The sequence below is a fragment of the Megascapheus bottae genome, chromosome 17 (assembly GCF_031878675.1).
Source record: "Megascapheus bottae isolate mThoBot1 chromosome 17, mThoBot2.hap1, whole genome shotgun sequence".
Classification (NCBI taxonomy): Eukaryota; Metazoa; Chordata; class Mammalia; order Rodentia; family Geomyidae; genus Megascapheus; species Megascapheus bottae.
The window spans coordinates 33,570,091-33,594,525 of NC_143525.1; the positions used below are offsets into that span (position 1 = coordinate 33,570,091).

At 51.9% G+C, this 24,435-nt stretch overlaps 1 protein-coding gene and 1 long non-coding RNA gene across 3 annotated transcripts; one reads left to right on the forward strand and one right to left on the reverse strand.

The window, feature by feature from the left end:
- Positions 1–1,220: 1,220 nt before the first annotated feature.
- Positions 1,221–21,399, reverse strand: Cacnb1 (calcium voltage-gated channel auxiliary subunit beta 1). Of its 2 annotated transcripts, none has more exons than XM_090350748.1 (14): positions 21,164–21,399; positions 18,808–18,894; positions 15,723–15,842; positions 13,530–13,652; positions 12,872–13,008; positions 12,605–12,681; positions 11,303–11,322; positions 10,968–11,048; positions 10,499–10,557; positions 10,209–10,318; positions 9,915–10,066; positions 6,034–6,129; positions 4,765–4,950; positions 1,221–3,186 (listed from the first exon to the last, which is right to left on the reverse strand). In XM_090350748.1, the coding sequence occupies exons 1-14, from the start codon at positions 21,245–21,247 to the stop codon at positions 2,725–2,727; spliced, it is 1,794 nt and encodes a 597-aa protein (XP_090206874.1). In that variant the 5' UTR covers positions 21,248–21,399; the 3' UTR covers positions 1,221–2,724. The 2 variants fall into 2 exon arrangements, with proteins under 2 accessions (XP_090206874.1, XP_090206873.1); XM_090350747.1 differs by lacking the exon at positions 11,303–11,322 and adding an exon at positions 12,059–12,213.
- A 266-nt stretch (positions 21,400–21,665) lies between these two features.
- Positions 21,666–24,435, forward strand: LOC150051685 (uncharacterized). The gene is made up of 3 exons (XR_016538344.1): positions 21,666–22,003; positions 24,181–24,290; positions 24,353–24,435. It is a non-coding gene; the product is annotated as an uncharacterized LOC150051685 (long non-coding RNA).

Here is a 24,435-nt window from a genome sequence, read left to right on the forward strand (position 1 = left end):
AATGTGCTGGTATTGGGTTGACTTAGAATGAGGAAGCTGCAGTCTGAAAATCTGCACTTGGAGTGTTAAAAAAAAACGTGAATACAAATTTAAGAGGATTGAGGAAGAAAGGGAAGCTTGTGGAAGGAAAGCAGAGGAAAACTGCTCACTCAGTACAGAATCTCATGCTCCTCAGCTCCACTTCCAGAGCTCACGTAGGTGGATTCCATCAGCCCTGGAAAAGGACAAGTGGGGCTGGGGCTAAGAGTCAGGATGGGGCACAGAAGGGTGTCAGGGGCAACAGCAGTGTTTTAAGCATTTCTACCCTTTTTGGGGGGGAGGAGAATGTCGAGAAAGAGATGTTTACACGCACTGAGTATCTTCCACCAAACACAGCACTAAAAAGAGGCACTCTGGCCAGCATGAATACCACAAAGGAGGAGGAAAGAAAGTGAGGCACTGAGGGCTGGGAGCGTGGCCTGGTGGTAGAGAGCTCGCCTGGCACGCGCAAAGCCCTGGATTTGATTCCTCAGCACCACATATACAGAAAAAGCCAGAAGAGGTACTGTGGCTCAAGTGGTAGAGTGCTGGCCTTGAGCACAGAGACTCAGGCCCTGAGTTCAAGCCCCAGTACTGGCACCAAAGAAAAGAAAACACAGTAAGGTGAGCAGGCTTGCAGCTGCCACATAACATAGGACGCAAGTGGCAGCTGTAGGAGCAGTTAGACTCCACATCCTGCCAGCTGGTGATGGCAGAGAGTTCAGCCACCAGATGGCTTTCTTCTTACCTCAGACACGGCTGATGGGAGTCCCTAGTTTTATCTGCACCCAAGTCGATCATCTCCCCACTGGAAACCTGATTCACTGGGCATGAGCTGGGCAGGAGGGGAGCAGAAAGCTCAGCCCCTCCTTCCACCAGCTGCTGAAGCTCAGTGAGCAGAAAAATCTTTCTCCACCATCCCCAGAGGCACCTCAGTCCCCATTTCCCCAGGTTGTACTGTGTGGGGGAGACAGGTAAAGGTCTGAGCTCGCAGCTGAATGGGGAGCAGAGACCAGCCACGCAGTTCCTGTCAGTCCTGCAGATGAATGTGTCAGAAGCATCCCCCGCACAGCTTCCTGCACCGCCCCTTCCTGCAAGTGGGCAGAGCTCCCACGTGCCTGTGTGTGTGAGGCAGTGCCTCGTGCGCGTGAGGTCGTGAGGTCGTTGAGCTGACAGCTGGTGGGAACAAAGAGGCAAGCTCAGGAGGTGGCCGCAAAGGACAGGACGGCGGTTTTATATGTGGCAAAATATTTCTCCTACAGGAGTACAGACAAATAGACAGACAGATAGGGAACAGGACATGGAGGGGCAGCGGGGTGGTGGGGGGGAAGGTTGGGCAGTGGTGTCTTCTAACCAGTAAGTGAAAGCTGCACCCCGCCCCCAGGTGAGGGTGGGACAACATTGGCACAGGAGGTGGCGAGACAGGCGTGCAGTACCCATCCCTGAGGTGGACAGCCTGGCAGGGCCCAGTCCTCGTTGGCACAATTGGCTCTCTCTGGCCCAGCTAGGATGCTGGGGGAGGGGCAGGGCTGCTGGGCTACAGGGATGTTGTGGAGGGTACCCCAGGTGAGGGGGCTACCAAGGCCTCCCCTGGGGGGAAGTGGACACTGATAAAGGACAGGATCACAAGAGGCAAGTACAGAGAAGCAGCAGCAGCCAAGTCCACCAGGGAGACCCAGGTGGGTCCCCAGGTGACCCCTGGGGAGTAGTGGTTACCTGTTGGGTGCCAACCCACTGGGTCTCTCCCCTGAGGCCTCAGGGTGAATGAAGGTGAAGGAGCAAGTTTTTTTTTTTTTCCTGTGTGTGTGTGTGTGTGTGTGTGTGTGTGTGTGTGTGTGTGTTTTGTTGTTTTGGTTTAGAATGAGGTGGACCAGACTATTCATGGTCTCCACACCCAAGTGGCACGGAGATGTGAGGGGGCTCAGATGCAGAGGGCCCCCCCCTCTTCTGATGGCAGCAGGCAGGAGAGGTTGTAGGCAAAGCTCATTCCTGGGTAGGCAAGGGCTGAAACATGGAGGTGGGGTGGGTAGCAGCATCTCAAGTTGTCCAGTCCTCTGAGTTCTCTGCCATGGGCTTTGAGGTGATCATACAGGGCAGAGGATACACATCTGATGTCTGTGTTTCCACTCAGATCCCTCCCCAAGACAATACTCCCCCTGGGTGTCCAAGTTGGAACTTTCACCTACCAGAGAATACTGCCACAAAGTTGGGGACAGGGGTGGGCACGGTGATGGACCTTGAATCTGGGGTGTGGGGAAAGGGAGCCCCCATGGGGAAGATTCCGAGGCTTCCCTCTCCAGCCAAACTACCCAACCCTTCCCAAATACCCCAAGTTGAGAAAAGAAGGGCCCCTCTTCATTTAGGACCTTCACCTAAAGCCCCGAGTAGAAAGATGAAGGAAGTGCACCTTTTCTCTTGGGAGAGGGAGAGGAGAGGCCCCCTAAGATGGGGGAAATGGGCCAGTTCAGGAAGATGGGTATCCGACAACCATCAACCACAAACAAGTAGGGAAAAGCCTACAGCTGGGTGCTTAAAGGCCTCCCAGAAGCTGGAATGACAACCACCAAAGAAACCCCAGACATTGAGCAAAGGCATCAGAAAGGAGGGAGACAGCGCCCCCAGGAGGCGGGGCACACGTCGGGCGGGGCGCCCCTCTTCCGCGCCCCTCCCGGGCTCCGAGCCCTTCTCCCCTGCGCGGCTGCGGCCTCAGCGGATGTACACTCCTTGCCCCCAGCCCTCCAGCTCATTCTTGTTGCGCCCCAACACCGGAGCCCCACCCTCCGCGCAGTAGCGAGCCTTATTCCGGGCCCGGTTCCGGTTGTCGGTCTGCTCTTCCTCATAGTCTTCCTCATCCTCCCAGGAGCCCTGCCGAGCTGGTGGGGTGCCGGCCCCGGCAGGGTCTCCAGGCCCTGGGCCCTCCGAGGGGTCAGTCTCCATGTCCACACATGAGTCTCCCGGCTCGGTGTAGGCAGAGTTTCGGCTGCCGGGGGTGTCAGCATCAAATGTGTCTTGGCGGGACAGTGCCCGCAGGGTGCCTGCCCGGCCTGGTGGGTGGCTGCTGGAGTAAAGGCCCGGGGGCTGGCCCAGCTCCCCCGGGTACTCGTGCACGCTGGCGTGCTCCCCGGTGGCCCGTTCCAGCGGCTGGTCCCCGGAAGCAAGGTAGGGTCCCTGGTTAGCAGACAGACGGCAACACACCATGCAGATCAGGCAGGGAGGGGTGAGAAAAACACAACAAAGCAAGGCAGGTTAGTGACGGCACCACCACGACACCCAGCCTGGCTGAAGGAGGAGGGCACTGGCTCTAGGGAAGGGGCACCCGACGCCTGAGCAGATGGTTCCACAACCCAGCCAGAGGACAAGGCTGGGCACATGTGCACTACCGTTAGGGCTGGGGGGCTCCACGTCGTGGTAAGTCAGGACTCAGGATTTCTCAAGGTAACCCTGACAAGGAGTTAGTCACCGCTTCCTCAATGCATAGCATTAGTGCCTTAGGGTTAGTCACCATGAGCAGTTCATTAGTATCGCTGCCTCTCACCAGTGGTTCATTAGGTCAGTCAATGCCTCCACTTTTCTGAATACATGAAGACATTTCAACTCAAACTCACTGGCCCTCGCTTCTGCAGCCTGCACCAGACTTCAATCCCGGGCTTCTAGAACCCAACGCATTAGATAACTGGATGGGTCTCCAGGGCTGGCACTATCCCTCCGCTGCCACAACAAGTGTGCAATGCAACCAGCTAGAAAAGCTGAAGGGGCCCCTTCCCAGTTGGAGATTCTCCAGGTGGTTCCCGGCTGTCACCACCAAACGCAATGTGAAGGTGGATACTAGAGGTTGCCAGGGAGGTTGCAAGAGGACCAGGTTCTACACACACCCTGCCACCTTGGACTGTGTGACCCTGAGCCAATGTTTCTGCTGTGCGACCCAGTTTTCTGGGTGGCGACAGGGAGAGCACAGAAGTGCTTCTGGGGTTTCAGTGGAGAAAGAGCACAGAAGTGCTTATTGGGGACCTGGTAAACAAGTGGGTTCTGTTGCTGAAAACAGGCTTGGAAAACAGCAGCCTAGAAGGCTTCTTAGAGTCTATCCGGCTCTACACTCAGAACCATAGACTTAATGGTGTGACCTCGGACGATGGGTTGTGGCTCCCACGGGAGGAGGTGAGGCCCAATGGATACCTACAGGAGGGCCTTTCTTGGCACAGCACCAACTCATAGAAGATGCTTGTCTGAGTCCTTTCTAAGGGACTAGGAAGTGAAGGCTCTGACAGAGGAACAGCGTCTCTGCCCTGTGGGTCTAAAATGGGTGTGGAGGAACTGGAGATGTGGCTCAAGCGGTAAAGCGCCAGCCGTTAAGTAAAAAACAAACACAAAAACAAGTGCAAGGCCTCGGGAGTCCAGCGAGTACGTCTTTCTCCTGTTTTCTTCATTGGTCTCTGGTCTTAATAAGGGCTCAATCAGGTCTCATGTCCAACAGGCAAAACCAGGGCAGGAGAGGCAGCACAGGCCAGCCCCAGCCCCATCAAAAACCACAGACATCAGAAATGTGCCGCTCCACCATGTTCTTTACAAAATAAAACTCTTCCCTTCCTTCCCAGTGTTCCCTGTACTCCACACCTGGAGGGAAGTTGGGAGGGGCACCCACTACATGGCTTGCTCTTGCTGCTGGGCCACCACGCTGCTGCCTCTCTGCGAGGCTTCCAGCCCGCCCCAGAAGCTGAGGTTTCTCCTGAGCGAGGTGAGCACCTGTACCTGGAGGTTGGAGACGGGGGCAGGGCTGGCAGCCAGGGCTGCAGTAGCCATGGTGCGGTTCAGCAGCGGATTGGGTGGTGTGCTGCTGGGTGGGTGTGTGGCCTTCCAGTAGGCTTCTAAGTATTCTGCCAGGTGCTCGCATGCATCCTCCAATTGGTTCTCGTCCAGGATGATGTCAAACATTTCCTGTGAAGGTGGGGTTAGGGGCAGGGCTGGGATGAGCAGGGGCGTGTCCAAGGGGTTCAGGGTGTGGCCTGGGTGCAGTGGGTGGAGCCAAGGGAGTTGGAGGACAAAGTTAAAAAGAAGCCTGGTCGGGGGCCAGGAGTTTGACCTAGTGGTAAAAGAGTGCTTGCCTAGCATGCACAAACATACATAGAAAAAAAGCCAGAAGTGGTGCTGAGGCCCAAGTGGTAGAGCTCTAGCCTTGAGAAAGTCCAAGGACAGTGCTCAGGCCCTGAGCTCAAACCCAGGACTGGCCAAAATAAAAATAAAAAAAGAAGCCTGGTGGCTTGGCCTGGCTGGTTGCTTGTGGCTTACTCCTAGCTACTCAGGAGGCTGAGATTTGAGAATTGTGATTCAGCCAGGGCAGGAAAGTCTGTGAGACTCATAGCTACTCAGGAGGCTGAGATCTGAAAATCATGATTCAAAGCCTGCTAGGACAGAAAAGTCCATAAGACTCTTATCTTCAATAAATTACGAAAAAAAAAAAAAAAAGAAGCCAGAAGTGGAGCTTTGGCTCAAGTGGTAGAGCACTATGATTGAGCAAAAGAACCTCGGGGGGGGGGGGGGGGAGGGAAATGGGTACCAAGACATTTGAAAGGGTATCAATGTACCTGAATTAATGCATCTTCTATCTGGCAAATATCAGGTAACCCTTTTACTAATTACAATAAAAAAAATGCAAAAAAAAAAAAAAAAAAAAGAACCTCAGTATTAGCACCTAGGTCCTGAGTTCAAGCCCCAGACCAGGAAGAAAAAAAAAAAGCCTAGGGATGTGGAGAATGGTGGAAAACAGGATTTGGTAGACCTGCCAGTCTGCTAGTCCAACTTAGCCCAACTACCTCCTTCTAGAAATGAGATAGCCATGGTTAGGAGAGAGAGGGCATTTCACTCCCTGCTTGGGTCCCCCCCGCCCTTTGCTTGTCTTTCCCAAGATCAGTATACACCCACAGACCTTGGCCCAGGTGTTTCTGGTCACTTTGTCTTCAGTGCAGGCCAGAAGAAACCAAATACCCTTCTCCCCTTCCTACCCAAGGTCTGGGCACTCACGGGGGGACACTGTGCCAGCTTCTCCGAGGCTGCGATTTGGACATTGAGATGTTTGGACTGAGACTTCCCTCGAGATTTGATGAGCCTCTGAAGTACCTGGTTTGGGAAAAGAGAAGGAGTTGGGGCTGGGAAGGTGGCTTAGTGGTAGACTGCTTGCCTAGCATGCATGAAGCCCTGGATTCAAATCTTCAGTACCACATAAACACAAAAAGCCAGAAGTGGCACTGTGACTCAAGTGGTAGAGTACTGGCCTTATGCAAAAGAGGCTCAGGGACAGTGCTCAGGCCCAAGTTCAAGCTCCAAGAATGGCAGGGGGGGGGGGGAGGAAGAGAAGGAATTAGAGGGATCCAGGCAATGTACCAAGTCATAAAGGCAGATTCTGCCTGGAGTCAGAGTGCAGAGCCAGTGTTAGGGCTGTGGAATGTTCCATGACTCTCATCCCTGGGCACCTCTGCAAAAATGACCTCATCCGGCCTGTGTCCACCCCACGTGAATTCAGGCTCTCTATCTGAAGGACAGTAATTCTCCCAGTGCCCAACCTTTTCTGTGGGCTTCATCATCCCTCAGCCTCACTTCCCCCAACCTACGTTAACAGTACTCATGGTGCTTTTTATTGAGATGGTGTGGTGCGAAGTTCACTCAGGCTGGCAGAACAGAAAGGTAATCTTCCTGTTTTGGTTTGATGAGTAGTTGTGACCACTACCGGTAAGAGACATGTCACCTTACCCAACTGCTCTGTGCCTTCTGTTCTCTCAATTCAGTCTGACAATAATCCCATTAGAGGGGCTGGGAGTGTGGCTTACTGATAAAGTGCTCACCTAGCATGTATGAAGCCCTGGGTTCAATTCCTCAGTACCACATATGCAGAAAAAGTTGGAAGTGGAGCTGTGGCTCAAGTGGTAGAGGCCTAGCCTTTTGAAAGCTCCAGGACAGTGCCCAGACCCTGAGTTCAAGCCCCAGAATTGGCAAAAAAAAAATCCCATTTGATAATTATTATTATTATTTTACCCTCATATTATTACTATAACAAAATGCAACGTTTAAAGGAAATCATATGGAGATATAAAACTCTAACTGAAGGACAGCCTACAAAATTAATTGGTCTATACTAAGATGTCAGTGTCATGAAAGAGTAAAGAATTGTTTCACATTAAAGAAAACTGGGCTGGGCCTTGGTGGCTCATGCCTTTAATCGTAGCTACTCAAGAGGCTCAGTAGCCAGCCAGGCAGTAAAGTCCATAAGACTCTTATCTCCAATTAACCACCAAAGAGCCAGAAGTACAGCTCTGGATCAAGTAGTAGAGTACCATCTATGAGCAAAAAAGCTAAGACAAGTGCAAGGCTCTGAGTTCAAGCCACATAGAGAAACAACAAAAAACAACAACAACAACAAAAATAGAACTTGGTATAGCACTTGTCAAATATGAAGCCTTGGGTTCAATTCTCAATACCACATGCAAACACACACACACACACACACACACACACACACACACACACACACACACAGTACCTTTGTGGGTACCAGGAATCTTGCATGATCAGTCTACTTAGTCTTCACTGGAGAATGCCTTTGTTACAGATGACAATACTAGGGCACTAAGATGTCAGGTAACTTGCCAAAAGGACACAGTGCTGGTAAGTGATAGCGCTGGGTAGGAAACCCATCCAGTTTAACTCAAGCGTCCTCACCGTAACCTCTATGAGCATGTTACTTTCTAGATCATAAAATGTTTTTGCATTCTTTACCTCATTTGATCTTTCAACCTCCACACTCTCAAGAACTTATATTCCATCATCCCTTTTATCTCATTGGAAACTTAAAGAAACTAGCTCTGGATTCTTAGCTCCCAACTGCTACTGTAGGACAGCAGTCACAAGCACTTGAAGCCATCACGAGTCAGAGTCTACTGGGATCTTTACATCTATCACCTCCAATTCCCTCAGGACAACAGAGGCTGGGTATGCAGCTTGATGGTAGGTGTGTGGTTGGCATGCTTAAGGCATTCCATTCTCAGTATCAAAAATATAATTACACCAGAGAGGAAATGCCATTTTGTAAGTGAATTAATTGAGACTTAAGGATTAACTAATTCCCCCAACCCCAAGCTTAATGAAAACAACAAACAGCAACAAATAAATATGTAAATCAACCAAAGCAAAGATTCTAACTCCAAAACCTTACAAGAGTAGGGGTGTGAATCTGAGCTAAGCACACTATTGTTAGCAGAGTGCTTGGGTTCACGCCTACAATCCTAGCTGCTCAGGAAGCTGAGATTTTAGGACTGAGGTTTGAAGCCAGCACTGGCAGAAATATCTGAAAGACTCTTATTTCGAATTAACTAGCAAAAGGCCAAAAGTAGAGGTGTGACTAAAGTGATAGAGCACCAACTTTGAGTAAAACAACTAAGCAAGAGTGAAAGGCCCTAAATTCAAGCCCAAGTACTGAGATGAGCACATTCACACACGCACACACACACACACACACACACACATTATATGTATATACGCATGACATATCACAATGAGACCCCTTGTATAATTAATATACATCAATAAAAAATAAAGCAGGGGCCTGGTAGTTTGGCCTAGTGGTAGAGTGCTTACCTAGAATGCACAAAGACCCAGGTTTGATTCCTCAGTACCACGTACATAGAAAAAGATGGATGGGGCGTGATGGCTCAGGCCTGTAATCCTAGCTACTCAGTAGGCTGAGATCTGAGGATAGCTGTTCAAAGTCAGACTGGGCACTAAAGAACATGAGACTCTTATCTCCAGTTAACCACTAGAAAACCGGAAGTAGCACTGTGGCTCCAGGGGTAGCTTGAGTTAAAAAGCTCAGGGACAGTGCCCAGGTCCAGAGTTCACAACTGGCCAACAAGGGGGGGGGGGGAGGGAGAGAGGGAGAGAGAGGAGAAGAGAAAACAAAAGAGAAAAAAAAGCCAGAAGTGGTGCTGTGGCTCAAGTGGTAGAATGCTAGCCTTGAGAAATCCCAAGGACAGTGCTCGGGCCCTGAGTTCAAACCCCAGGAGTGGCAAACAATAATAGTAAAGCAAGAAAAAAACTCCACAAAACCCTAAGGCTGGGCCAGGAGTGTGGCCTAGTGGTAGAGTGCTTGCCTAGCATGCACAAAGCCCTGGGATTGATTTCTTGGTACCACACACAGAAAAAGCTAGAAGTGGTGTTGTGGCTTAAGTGGTAGAATGCTAGTTTTGAGAAAGCTCAAGGACAGTGCCCAGGCCTTGAGTTCAAGCCTCAGGAGTGGCAAAAAAAAAAAAAAAAAAAAAAAAAAAAAAAAAGCCTAAGGTTGGGGATTGAGCTCAATAGAAGAGTATTTTATCTAGAATGCACAAGGCCCTGGTTGCTTCCTAATAACAGAAGAACAAAAATCAACTTCAAAACCTTCACCCTAAACTCCATGTTCCTCAAGTCTTCACTAACATCTAGAAGAGAAAACGCAAGGAACTGCAACATGACAAAGATGTTAATCAGCGTTCCTATCAATACTTTCTCTATTCAAGTGCAAATGAGGACAGCATAATAAGAAATAAAAAATTTACAAAAAAGCTGACATCAGGAGCCAGGAAAGACCTCTCCATTGCCAAGTAGCCGAGTGACACAGGGACAAAAAGCAGAATTTTTTCACTTATTCAGTCTGAGGGTGGAGTCAGACAAGGTAGAAACAACAGACCGGAGAATCACATCAGTAATAGCTAATGCATGACGAAACGTGTGGTCCAAGGCCTGTGCAGATTGCTGTGCATTTCATGACATCTTCCTCATGTCCACAGCATGGGTCTGACAGAGGGTATAAAGCCATGCAGGCCAGCTACAGAGCCCTCTTGAACCATACAATACCCAGGTCGTGCCCCTGCACCTACCTTGGGAGAGGTAATTTTGATGTAAACAATGATGGGAGCCAGCGAGGTCTTGGAGAGCTGGGCAGGGTGGTTGATGGTGTCAGCATCTAGGGCAACCAACTGAAGGGTCCGGGCTAGCTCAAAGATTCGCTCAATCTCACTCTGCACCTCGGCTGGAGACATGGAGTCATGGAAAGGGAGGTGTAAGTTAGTGCCCAGGAGGTAGCAGAAAGAAGGAAGCTTCTGGAGACTCTCCATCTCCCACCCCATGATCCAGAAGAGCAAGTGAGGAATAAAAGGAGGTGGATAGTTTACCCAGGCTGGAACGGGTATTGGATCGCTCAATGATGATATGCTTGCTGGGATTGTTGAGAACTGAGCGCTTGGCCAGGGAAATGTCAGCTGTCACTCGTGTGATGGAGATCCTGAGTGATGAGGCACAGAAGGGAACTGAGGGTCAGGCTAGACTAGAATGAGCAACCCAGGCCCAGGCCCTGGCCTCCAGGCCTCCCTCTTGTCCCTCAGCCTCAGAGCCCTCGGCTTGTCCTTCTAGAGAGCCTGCTCATCTCTAGGTGGGGTTGGGAAGTCAGCTCCCAGGGTCTTACCTGCCATCAAACCGATGTTTCAAGAAGTCAAATAGAGCTTTCTGCATCATGTCTGTGACCTGCCGTTGAGGGTTTGGAGGGGAGGAGAAGTCAGGAATTGAAATCCACCCGCGGGGTGGCCTGATGGAGCTCGGACCCTCACAATCCACCTTCTTTTGAAATTGCTGGGATGAAGGGCCCGCTGTTGTGTGTGGCGGGGAGAGGGTGGTCCTTCTGGGGCTAGGACTCCAATGTAATTTGATTTCAAAGGTCCTTCTAGGTGGTATCTCTGGAGGGCTTAGAGGCATCCTCGCTGGACTGAGGCCTTCTGAGGGGGGTCTCCTGTGGGTCAGGCCCTTGTAGGAGTTTTCTCTGGATCTCTGTGATCCTTTGGGGCGGACACCCTGGGAAACTAGACCCCTCTCAGGGCTTCCTCTGGGTCTGTGGATCTTTCTGGGTCCCTTGGCCCGCTCCCCTCTAGGCATCCTACCTCGTAGCCCTTGAGCGACGGTCCCACCAGGATGATGGGTCTCATGGAAGGCACCACGTCATACGGGGGCACATGCTCTGTCTGGGGTGGGGGAAGCAGGGAGGGGAAATCCCAGAGTGGGGATGGCATTTCACCCTCTCCCTCAGCCTCCAGATCCCACCATGCAGCCTTTCCTCCCCCTGGTCCCAGAGCCCAGATGTGGGGATCCAGGAGGGGTTGGGGAGGGAGGACCAGGAAGGGTAGGGAAGAGAGGACAGATATGAGAGCGGGTGTTAGAAGGTCACCCAGCTCATCCCAGGGGTGGAGAGGGGGACACAGAAAGCTGTGATACTCACCGACTTCTGCTTCTGTTTGGCTGGGTCCAGAGATTGCCAGGAGGGGGAGGGGGAAGGGGAGAGGAAAAAGGGGAGGGCACCCAGGCAGGGGCAAAGGGCAAGGAAGGAGCCAGGACCAGAGAGGGAGGGAGAGCGGCAGACGAGGAGAGATAACAGGGCATGCGTGTTAGTGACAGACAGAGCCAGAAAGGGAAGGGAACCCCATGCCAAGGGGAAGCAAGAAGTAGTCCTGGCCAGGGCTGGAGGCAGGACCAATCATTAGTCCACTGGACTTGGACAATCCCCACCCCTCTTCTACCTCTTGGGGGAAAAAAAGCTGCAAATGTGGCAACCCCACCTCCTTTCAGGGGTCCCTTGTCTGTCTTGCTCTGCAGCCAAGAGACCCTCCTTATGTGCCTACACATAAAGGGCAAAGAAGGAATGGCATCTCACTCCCACTTCCCAAGCCAGAGTGGGGCACACGTTGGAATATTTCATTGCATTGGTAATGACCAAAGGTCATGTCTTATTACCACTATCCCTGCTTCTACAGGGCAGAAGATTCCAAGGGCAAGAGCCACCCCTTCCTGGTGAGTGAATGGCCAAGGTGGGGTTGTATGTGGAGAGGGATGTGCCCACCCCAGCCCTCCCTCTAGCTTAGCAGAAAGCCCTGAGGTCCACAGCATGAACTCGTATGCATCGATCTTCTTCAGCCCCCTTTCCTTGCCAAGAGCTGGGCCTTCACCACCCACCTTACAGGAACCCAGCCACAATTACCTTCTTAAAGAAGGGGATGCGCTTGCCATGAGGTGGTGGGGTGGTGACACTGCTAACGCTAGTCTTGGCGGAGCTGCTCTGCTCCCCAAACTCTGCCTCCTCATCCTCTAATTCTAAAGGGTCTAGTTCAAAGGCTAAGTTAGTCATTTCATTACCTGGACCAGAGGTGAGATGGAGAGAGAGGGAGGTGAGGAGGAGAGGAGTGAGATGAGCATGGAGACACAGAACAGAACACAGGGATGGGATGGGGAAAAAAGAAAGAAAAAGAGGTGAATGGAACAGGGCTGGGAGAAATGAATGGGGGGGGGAATGGGGGCAGGGAGGAGTAGGCAGAGAGATGGAGCTACCAAAGAAGAGGGAGAGGAGAGACACGACAGGTGCAGCTTACTGGGGGTACACTATGCCCCGTGGAGGGGGTACTCATTAGGTGAGGGGGGACTCAAGACTGGAGTACCCCCTGCTAGAGGGAGGAGGGGTCAGGCAACGGGGAGCCCAGCCCACCCAGGAGTACCTTCCCATCCCTGAGCTTGGCAGCAAAACTCTTACCACTGGCAGGGGGTGTGGGGCGGCGGGTGCCAGTCACCACGTCTCCCAGGCTGGAAGTGGAGTTGTCACCTGATTTGCTGTGTAGGCAGGGAGGCAAATGGAGCTGGTGAGCCACAGGGTGCGCATACAGGCAGGGGACCCAGGCTTGTCATAAGCTGTGCCCTCAGAGGTCCTCCAGCACCCCACAAGCAGCTCCCTGAGGCCAGTCCTGAGACCTGGCTGGCAGCCTCTCCAGGGTGGCAGGGCCCCCCATCCCTAGCCAGACACCTGGAGCTGAGGCGGTTCTGGCGCATCATCTGTTCCTGCAGCAGGCGCAGGCTGTCCAGTTTGACGGGGCTGGGGATGAAGCCAACCTCACAGCCCTCCTTCACCAGCCGCCCGATCCACCAGTCATTATTGTATTTCTGCAAACAACAGCAGGTAAGGTGGAAGAGACCCGAAGGTCTTGCACTGGAGGTGCAAGCCACAGCCCCCCTCCAGGGAACCACTGGATTGCTCACCCTGCACACAAAGACCTCTATGCCAGCTCCAGCCTACAAGGAGAGCCCCCCCCGCCATGCCCCCAGTTCTCAAGACAATACCAGAACTATCACCCTCTCTCACCATGGTGCCCTTCCCTTAAAGAGAAGAGGAAAGTCTTTCCTGCCTCTTTGGGACCCAAGCTGCTGGAGGCAGGCAGGAGCAAATGCAGATACCTATGCACTCTAAGCCCATCACCACTCCAGCCACAGGCCACATGACAAAGTGACCTAGGCATTACCACCCATTAACCAATGAAAAATCAGAGGCTCAGAGAGGTGGAGAGATTTGCCGAAGGTCCCACAGCAGCCTGGCTCAGGAGACATTTTCCCCCACGATAGCTTGGGCTGCCTGTCTCCTGACACCCACTCCTATCTTCCTTCCAGGTGCCAGGCACTCAGCCCACCTCCTTGATGTGCAGGAAGTCCTTAGGCTCAAAGGTAATGGCCATTCCTTGTACGGGTACGTCATCTCCTGGAGATGGATTGTAGCCAACGTTTGTCCGCACAGCAAAAGCCACTGGCTTAGTCTAGGAGGTACACAAAAATGGCGAGTGTTGACACAAAAGAGCTAAAGCCTAACAATAATAATAATGGAGATGGTGATTATCCAGATGTTTACTTTGTAAATAATTCATTAAAATGTACACAAGGGACTGAGGATGTGGCTTAGTGGTAGAGTGCTTGCTTAGCATGCATAAAAACCTGAGTTCAGGGTGGGGAGCATAGCCTAGTGGTATAGTGCTGGCCTAGCAAGACAAAGCCCTAGGTTTGATTCCTCAGCACCACATACTCAGAAAAAGCCGGAAGTGGCACTGTGGCTCAAGTGGTAGAGCACTAGCCTTGAGCAAAACCAAAAAAAAAAAAAAAAAAAGACAGTACCCAGGCCTTGGGTTTAAGCCCCAGGACTGGCAAAACAAACAAACAAATCTGAATTTGATTTCTCTTGAGCAAAAGAAGCTCAGGGATGTGCCCAGGCCCTGAGTTCAAGCCCCAGGACTAGCAAAAAAAAAAAAAAAAAAAAAAAAAGCACACTAAAGTCAAGTACTGGTGACTCATACCTGTAATCTCAGCTACTTTGAATGCTGAGATCTCAGGATCACGTATCTCATTAATTCCCACAAAAAATCCTATGAAGTTATGTAGGTTTTATTTTCATTGCATTTACTTAGTTTGAAGTTTTAGCAAGGATTTATTTTAGTATAACAGGATAAAGTAAAGAAAAAAAGAGAAACATTTCCTGCCCCACCACCCCATTTAGGAAATGGGGATTAAAAATTCCCATTTATCTGAATAATATATCCCTTGAGGAAGAATCCCAGGATTTTCTTTCCTGTGTGTTTATCTTGCTTCTTCATGGTCTATTATGCCAGCTGAGGTTTTCTGTACAGGGAAATCAAACTGAGGGGTAGGAGCAGAGTGTTCTGCCTTAATTTTTTCTCTTCTCTTTCATTTGTTTTTGTATTTGAGTCAGAGTTTTGATATGTTGTCCGGGCTGGACATCAACTTTTTGCACTCAAATGATCCTCCTGTCTCAGATTCTCAACTAGTTGGGACAACTAATACTAAGTATTTGCCATTTATCTAGATATTTGATCTGTTAATCATTCCAGACGTTTAACCTGTCTGTGAAGTCCACAATTCTCAGTATTGCAATGAATGATGATTTTCAAGTTCATCTAAGTAATCGTGCTTTATCACCTCAGTTAGAAAGCAAACAATGATTTCAGAGCATGTCCGGCTAAAAACCTGGCATTTATCCAGGTGTGGTAGAACACACTTGTAATCTCAGCCACTTTTGAGGCAGAAACAGACGTATCAAGAGTTGAGCCCAACCTCTGCAATGTAGCAAGAATCTGTCTCAAAGTTTAAAAAAAAAAAATTTAAATAGCCTAGAGTAGTGGCACACACCTATAATCCCAATTCTTGGAGGCAGAGATAAGAGGATCGTAAATTCTAGGCCAGCTTAGGGTATATAACATAAATAAAAACAGTTCAGTAGTAGAATACTTGCCTAGAAAGTGGAAGGCCTGCCAAGTGCTGTAGCTCACATCTGTAAATCCTAGTGACTCAAGAGGCTGAGATCAAGGTTGTCAGCCTGGTTAGGAACGTCCAAGTGACTCTTATCTCCAATTAACCAACAAAAGAACCAGAAGTGGCACTGTGGCTCAAAGTGGTAGAGAGCTAGCTTTGAACAAAAAAGCTCAAGGATAGCACCCAAGCCCTGAGTTCAAGCCATACAACCAACAAAAAAAAAACAAGAGAAAGAAAATGCTAAGCCCTGAGTTCAATTCCCAGTACCGACCAAAAAAAAAAAGGGAAAAAAATCAGGGCTTCAATTCCAGCCTAAGCAGTTTGATTCAGGAAGAAGTAGGTACTTTTAGTGCGTATGAAGCACCCAGTATGTATAGAAACAGTACCACATACTGAGGCAGCTGATATGGCCCTTATTTTACAGCGGAAGGATGAGACTCATGGGGGTCAAGGGTGCACCACTGGAGTGATGGGCCAGGGTTTGACTCTGGATCAGTTCAGGCTCTCGTGGATCTGGAAACCCGTAGGGAAATCATGCCAGCAGGCCCCTCCCACATCTCCCTCACCTTGGCTTTCTCAAGCTGAGCTAAGGCCTGACGTTCTGCCTCCTTCCTTAAGGCCTCCCGGTCCTCCTCCAGAGACACATCGGAGTCTGACGGCCGACTGGTATAGGACTCCGCTGAGCCCTGAAAGCAGAAGGGGCCAGCTCAGGACCAGAGCTACCTCCCTGGCTCCTAGGCCTGGAAGGAAGGCATCTAGATGCCACCCACCATAATCTCTCAAACCCCATACTAGGAAACCTAGCATGATGCCTAGGAGGAGGTAGAGGGACTCTATGGGAAGACAGTGGCCCTGAGAAGAGCAGCAGCAGCAGCAGCAAGCAGTGGGTTAAGGCAGATCCAAGGACAGCTGCCTGGAGCCCTGGGAGGAGTGGGAACTTGATAGGGGCACAGGGCAGAGGAGGAGTGCCAGGGGACAAGTCCTGCGGCCCCGCTCCTCCTTCCTTACCCTGCCACTGCATCACTAAGACGTCTCAGCCAAAGCCTAGTGGTTTCCCTTCAAGAGACCACAGACACCAGCTAAGGCCCAAGTCTCTGCATTACTGTGCATGCGTAGCCTTGCTCAGTATGATGGGGCCACCAACATGAATGCTGCTTTCTGCTTGAGTGTGTAGAAAGCCAGAGTCCTACCTCTTCTGCCCTTCTAGTTGATATTCTACCTGAATCAGGCCACAGCATGATTCTCTGGTGGCACAGACAGAAGCTTAAGGTTAAGAGCAAGACATAGGACAGGCTTTTCCCAAACATTACACTGCCAGGTGCTTGGGCAAGGCAGGCTAGAAAACCCAGGTGTGCCAGGAAACTAGTTTTGACCACACTGACCAATCCAGAGCACAAGGGACTCTCTTAGGGACACCTAGATATGTAACATATATGTGTCAGATACCAGGCACATGTACCATATCTAGCAGTACAGGTCATGGACATGCTGAGTCATGTGTACATTTCAAAGATCAATGACAAAAAGTGCCCGGGGGTTGTTCTATGGTATATGTGGACTGTGGGTGACAGAGTCACGCTGGATACCCAGAGGTGTGTGTCCCTGAGGATAGAATCCAAATAAGTGCAGAAGACAGGAGGTCTAGATTTATGTGTGATTTCTGGGCTGGTGGCAGCCAGAGATGGGAAGGAATGTGGGAAGGGATCAGGATTGCAGACAGATGGCCACTGAGAGAGGAAGGTCCATTGGCTTGACATGGAAAGGAACCCAGGAAGGAGATGACCAAGTTACACCTGTCCTCAGAGGTCCCTGGTCATTATCTGGGTCAGATGCCCACCCCTGTCCCAGACAAATCATGAAAACAGGCTAGAGTTGGGGGTCACTAGTAGAGGCTGGAAAAAAACAAAAAGATACCAAGCAAGGAAAAGGAAAAGCAGTTCACCCACTCTCCTGCCCTCCTACCAGAAGCACCCAGAGTGAGGGAGACAGCCAGAGAGCCAGAGAGCCAGACACAGAGCAAGAGAAACAGATGCAGAGATAGACAAACAGAGATGCTCACTGACCCAAACACACACACACACACACGCACACACACCAGAAATAGTGAGAAACAGGAAACAGTGAGGAGGTAGCCACAGGCTAGATGAAGGCTCCACCAGCTTTCCAAGGGCTGCTCTACTCACCCACCGCCTGCCCCATCCCCAGCTCACCACCACCAGGGTCCGGCTGGGCACCTCCATCCCGGCACCCTCAGTGCCCAGCCCCACTGGCCTAGGAGGTGGCCCACGCTGCCCATTTCCCCCAACGGGCTCAGGTTACAAGCAGAGTTGCTACATGTGCAAACTGCTGGGGTATATTTAGCTCAGAGATGTGGCAAGGTCTATCTCCCCCCCACCCCCCCACCCCGCAACACTCCTGCCACCTACTGGGGATAGGAGCTAAGAGCTGGGAGGAGGAAGAATTAGAGGCTGGGGTCTGACCTCCTCCTGGTTGGCAAATATGAATAAAAGCAACCAAAGTGCTTTCCTGCCAACAGGGATAACAAAAGCACGCTACCAACCTTCCTAGTGCTATCCCTGGCCCAGTTCTGCAACAGGAGGGATGAGGAAGTGATTGAAAAAAGGACTCCCCATCTGTTTGTGTTCTTAGGAGACACTTGGATGAAGGCCTCCCTTCCAGAAACTCCCAAGTCAAGCTTAAGCTCACAAGTGCCAAGTTTAGAGGCAGAAGAATAAAAAAGAAGACCTTCACTCCCGTCTGTGGTGGATTTTCTTGTCCACTCTCCTGGCCCTGGGGAGAAAGGGACTCATCCCTAGAAGTGTCCTCCCACCTGTGGTCCTCTGCCCTCACATGCCCTGCTCATTTCCTCTTTTATGTGTTGCTTGCCTTGTCTGATCCCAGGATCCTCTCGCCTTTTCTGGGTACCAGGTTTTGCTGAGATGCTCAGTAGTCATAGCAACCACATGCCTCCTCACTGCCTCTCCCTGGGCCTAAGATGGCCCAGGGTTGAGAGTTGGAAGCGAAGCAAGTGGTAGCTTCTTGGCTGAGTACAGGAGGCCCAGAAAACTACTCTCAACATCCCTATCTTCAGAGAGGGATGAGGGGCTCCTACTAAATCAGATACTTCTGCCGACCCCACCACACTTTCTCTGCATATTAAACAGTCATGCTTGGATTTGGGGAATGTATCTCCCTGACCCATACCTACCCAAGGCTCCTGGAACCTAAATGTCCCAGCTCTTCATTCCCTAGCACCTGCCTCCACTCCACCCTGTCACAGATTCCGGGGGAGGACATAGAATCAGACAGCCGGCAGGGGGAGTGGGTGACAGCCCGAAGCAAGCCAGGAGGAGGCAGGCCAGGCTGTCCCTGAATGAGATGACGCAGACAGGCAGGCAGGCAGGCAGGCAGGCAGGCGCAGGGGCTGGTGGTTGATGCTGGAGGAGGGGCTGGCGGGGGTGGGGGCTGAGGCAGTGGGTGCAGCTGACAGCACATCTAGGAGAGGTCACAGTGTGTCAGGGTGTTGGGGTGGTTCCAAGCAGGTGACAGATGACATGGGGAAGAGTGCCTGGAGAATGCTGCAGGCCAGCTCACCAAAGCTAGCCTATGCCAACGAGCCACCTCCCACTCTCAGCCCAGCCTCCCCGTTACCTGGCGGACAAAGCTGTTGGATGTTGTATCTGAGGATGTACTCCCATCTGACCGCTTAAACCGCCCTTTCCTCTTGCTGTATTTACCCTGGAGAGGCCAGGAAAGAACAAGAGTAGAATCAGACAGGCCCTTTTCTTGCCCTTATCCCACCAGGGCCAACAATTCAGCCAAGCCTGGGTAATATCATTCTTGCTCCACACAGCCCTACTCCCACCCCTGCCTCTTCTAGCAGAGGTGGTACAGCCCGGAAGGGAGGGAGGGTCTCTGATCTCACAGGGAGGGCTCAGACCACAACCCCTGTAGGGAACAGGGAACAGAGCCTTGAGGGCTCATATTGGGACCCCCAAACCAAGCCATAGGCTGAGAAAGGAAAAGTCTGAGGAACTGGAAGCTCATTAGGCAGCCAAGCTAATTAAGATGCTGGGCAGGCTGCAGAGGCCTCTGGGGAAGGGAAAGGCTGCCTGCAGTGCTGGGGGTGCAGTGAGAGAGATGGGAAAGTCCTCTCTTGCTTCCTCTCAGCTCCAGTTGAGTGTGTCTGGACTCCAGAGGGAGGAAGGATTGATGGATAACCCAGGGGCCCAGCCTGGCTTTTCCCCTGAGTCCAACTCTTCTCTTCTAGTGTATGGAAAGGATGGTGGCTCTGAGCTCTTGAAAACTCATAGCTACATAAAACCTTACCTGGACATAAAATATTAAACCTCACCTCTGGCCTGCTGCCCTGGCAAGACTTTTTCTCAACCCCTTCCTCATAATTACAGTGGACATTCTTCTCTCCAAGGAGACAAGAACTCCCTCTAATGTTCTTCCCCAAAGTACCAACCCAACAACACCAATCTAAAAGCCCTTTAGCCCTGCCTCAAACCAAGCTTAAGACACAGTCCCACAGGTCCCACAGCTGGCTGCTGGCCTCTCTGACAGGGCTCCTGGATGAGGCTAATGGATGCTGCCTGAATGTCAAGCAGCCATAGGAGCCAGGTATTGTAGGCCTCCTGTGGGGTAAGTTGCTTCTGCACCCTCCCCTCTACACATACACTGGGCCTTCACTCAGTCCATAAGGTTAGATGTCTGGGGCTTAGTCCCCCACATTCCTGCCCCAGCCTCCATCTCAGATTTCCTTTGGCTAAAGAACCTAGATGAGCCACAACCACACTTTGGGCTCTGGCTCATGGGTCCCGGGTACAAGAAGGAGAACAGATAATGGGAGATGAGGGAATCTTTAGATCCTCCAGGATCCTCCATCCCCTCCTCTTCTCTCAATCCAGACTTATTCCCGAAGTAGTTTTTAGGCTCCCTACAAACCTGAGAGGATCCCACAGTGTGCCCCAGACTCACACCCTTCTCCCACCCCACACTGGGCAAAGGGAGTGGTGCTCAGAGAGACAGGGGACAGCTGAAAGGAAGGCCCCAGTCAGCTGCTTTTCAGGCTCCAAGGGGCCTGGGGTGGGGGAAGGAAGTATTTTTAGGTCTGACCTGACCCCCTACACACCCATAAACACACGGCCACGGCAGATAACAGTTGCTCAGGCTGGCCACAGCAATGCAGGAGTTAATGCTATCCTTGGAGAAGGACGTGTCCCAGAGAAATCCCCTGGCATGGCTGTCCTGGTCTGTGCTGATGGTCACTCTACTGGAACTCACCTTGCCCAAGAACGCCCCAACTCAGGGGCATAGGAAAAGTGTGATGGGGAGAGCAGACCCCCATTCCGGCGGGGAACCAGTTTCCTCCCCTCCAGGACAGTGAGTTGGCATCAGTCCAACTTTCCAAACTTTGGAGGCGTTTTAGGGGGGCTGGGGAGAAGGGCCAGCCAGCGTGGGCGTGGGGGGGAGGGGAATTGGTCCAAGATAGAAGAAACCCAGGTGGCTGGTAGGGGGAATCCTGGCTCAGGACTGTCCCCCTTCTCCACCCTCGAAAGCCAGGGTCTGCAGCCTCGAAGGCCTTGTTGGCACCGCCCTCTGACCATCGACGGCCATCTCCCTGTGCCACCCCCGCCCCACCCACCGCCGCCCGGCGCCCCCAAGCGTGCTCAGCGTCGCCCCCCTTTGCCTTGGCTCACTCGCGAGCCTCCTCTTCACAAGGCCCGGATCCTCCCACCAGCACCCCCACTTTCAGCCCACCGACCCCAGGACTCGAGCAGCGGGGACCAGAAGGAAGGCGACGAGTGACAAGCAGCCCGCCCACCCCTCCTCGCTCCGCCGCACCGCAGCCCAGCTCCGGGCCCAGCGCCCATCCATCATGAACCTGCGAGAATGGGCGGGGGGGCCCTCGCGGGCAGGCACCCCTCGCCCCTCCTTCCCGGGATTCCTCCAGCCCATCCCGAGGTCCACGGCCCCCTGCGCGCCCGGCGCGGAGCCTCACCTGCGGGCTGGGATCGAAGACCTCCATGGGGATCTCCTGGGAGGGTGGGTATGAACCCCGGGACATGCTGCTCTTCTGGACCATGGAGAGGAGCCTCCGCTCCGGCCGCCGGCCCGGCCCAGCCGGGCTCCCTCAGCGCATGGGAGAGGCGGTCGGGGACGAGAGCGGCGCGGCGCCGCGCAGCCAGCACCGAGCGCGGCCACCCCGCCGGGCCCCGAGCCGCCCCGAGCCGCCGGGCCTCCCTCCGCGCTCCCGCTCGCGCTCGCGCCTCCCCGCCGCCGCCGCCGCCGCCGCCTCCGCCCCTGAAGGCTCAGCATCTCCCCCCGCCCCCTCCGCTCCCACCGCCCCTCCCTCGCTCCCGCCCTCCCCGCCGGCCCCGCCCCGCGCGGCCGGCCCCCACCCCCCGCCGCGCACAGACAATGAGAGGGCGGCCACGGGGCCCGGCTCGTGGGGTTCCGCGGGGGGCGGGGAGGGCGTGGCGCGTGGCAGGGGGTGACCGGGGGCACCGGTTGGCCTGGCTGGCACCGCCTCCGTCTCTGTCCTGAACCGTCAGCCCCGTGGGTCTCTCTAACCCGATTCCTGCTGGGGGGCCACTGGCACTTCCCCGACCCGCTGATCCTGGGACCTGACTTGAGCTCCTTTCTCTGCAGCATGGGGGCCCTAGGCCGCCTTGAACCAAGCAAAATTGTTTCTGCTTCTCCATCCTGGCTGCTGGCTAGAGGCAGACGCTGGGGTGAGGTGAGCCTCCAGGAGACACAGCAACAAGAAATCCCAGCGACCCAGAAAGGCATCTGCTCTGGTTGAGTTCCTAGGGCCCTCAAGGGTCTGACTATACCTTAGGTGAGAAAGGAATCTTAGAGGAGGGAACTGGGGATGTGGCACTTGCCAGCATGCATGAAGCTCTGGGTTTGATTCCCCAGTACCACATGCACAGAAAAGGCTGGAGGTGGTGCTGTGACTCAAGTCGTAGAGTGTTAGCCTTGAGCAAAAGAAGCTCAGGGATCTATCTTCAGGGATAGTGCCCAGGCCTTGAGTTCAAGACCCAGGACTGGGAGGAGGGGGAAATGAAGATGGAGAAAGAGGAGAAGGGGAAAGAAAGAAAGAAAGAAAGGAAAGAGGTGGAGGAAAATATGGAGCTGAGAGAGATAAGACAGCCCAAAATCAGATTTCCTGATCTTTGACCTAGCAATGCTCCCCTTTATCCTTTTTTTTCTTTTTTTTTTTTTTTTTTGCCAGTCCTGGCCTTGAGCTCAGGGCCTGAGCACTGTCCTTGGACTTTCTCAAGGCTAGAGCTCTGCCACTTGAGCCTCAGCACCACTTCCGACTTTTTTCTATGTATGTGGTACCGAGGAATCGAACCCGGGTCTTGATGCATGCTAGGCAAGCACTCTACCACTAGGCCAAACTCCCAGCCTCCCTTTATCCTTGAGGGAACAAATTCCCAAGGCTTGAACCACTCCTCACCATGACTGAAGGAGAGGAGTAAGAGACTGGCTCGTTGGGGTTAGCTTAGCTCAGGCTGTTGTTTCTGGTTGTATGGCAGTGGACAAACCACTGCATTCCTCTCTAAGCCTCGTTTTTCTTTCCTATAAAATGGAGTTCCTGGCACTGTGGGGATTTGCTCCCTTGGGATTATTGGGAGGCTAAGTGTGGAAGGATTGCTAGGTTTTCTGGAGATGCTGTAGGAGCAGAGCAGGAGTCAGTCATGGCATGAGGACCCATTTCCTTCCTGCTGCACACTTGCCCAGCTCTATGAAAAGTGCATGAAGCTTTTCCCAAGTCAACAATCCCTAAATAATGCTAATTTAATGGAGCAAAGCCTGTAGAATGTGTGGACTTTCCTTAATGCTGGGTTTCTTTTCCTTTCTCTTCTCTCTCTCTCTGTCTGTCTCTGTCTGTGTCTCTGTCTCAGTCTCTGTCTCTCGCTCTGCCTTTTTTACTTGTGCCAGTCCTGGGGCTTGAATAATGACCTGGGTACTGGCACTGTCTTAGAACTGTGATCCTCAGCTGAGTGGTCAGGCTCACGCCTGTAACTCTAGCTACTCAGGAGGCTGAAATCTCAAAATGGTTGTTCAAAGTCAGTCCAGACAGAAAAGTATCTGTGATACTCTTCAATGAATGACCAAAAAGGCAGAAGTGGAGCTGTAGCTCAAATAGTAAAGAGCTAGCCCCCTTGAGCAAAAAAAGCTCAGGGACAGCTCCCAAGCCCTGAGTTCAAGCCTCAGAACAGGCATAAATCAAAAAATACTGTGATCCTCTGATCTCAGCCACTTGAATAGCTAAAGTTATAGGCATGATCCACCTTGGATTTTTTGTTGTTGTTAAACTCAGGGCTTAGGAGCTGTCCCTGAGCCCCCCCCCCTTTTTTTTTTTTTGCTTAAGGCTAGTACTCCACTTCCTGAGCTATAGCTCCATTTATGGACTTTTGGGTAATTTATTGGAGATAAGAGACTCACAAACTTTCTTGCCTGGGCTGGCTTTGAACCACAGTCCTCAGAAATCAGCTTCCAGAGTAACTAGATTATAGACATGAACCACTGGGTGCCCAGCTCACCTGGATTTTCTTTTTCTTCTTCTTTTTTTTTTTGCCAGTCTCTCCTTGGGTTTTTCTCAAGGCAAGAGCTCTACTACTTGAGCCACAGCACCACTTCTGGCTTTTTCTGTGTATGTGAGGAATCAAACCCAGGTCTTCATGCATGCTAGGTAAGCACTCTGCCACTAGGTCAAACTCCCAGCCATCACCTGGATTTTTATATTAAGTTCTTTCTCTGATCACATCATCTTGGGGAAGAACTGCAAGTATGAAGTCCAGCACTACTGTTCTGAGAATAGCTCCACCTATGGGTTAGGATCCTGTTTCCCACTAGGGACAAGAGCCTGGTATCACCAGGAAGACTGGACTTTGAAAACTGAATTTGTTACTTCAGCTGTAAAATGAGGTTTAAAAAGTTGCATTGTTATGAAACAGTGGCATAAACATTGATTTTCTTTTTGGATTTTCCATCTATACTTGACAGGAAAGGTTCAAACACAGGAGACAGAATGAAGGCCTGTCATGGTGTTACACATCTGGAATCCTAACACTAGGAGGAAAGCAGAAGCAGGAAGGTTGCAGAGTTGAAGGCCAGCCTTCAACAAAGTACAACCAACTCCCCCAAAACAAATAGGCAAACTGGGAATGTGGCTTAGTAATAAAGTCCTTGCCTAGCCTATGTGAAGCCCTGGGTTCAATTCCTCAGTACCCCATAAAAAAAAAAAAAAAAAAAAAAAAA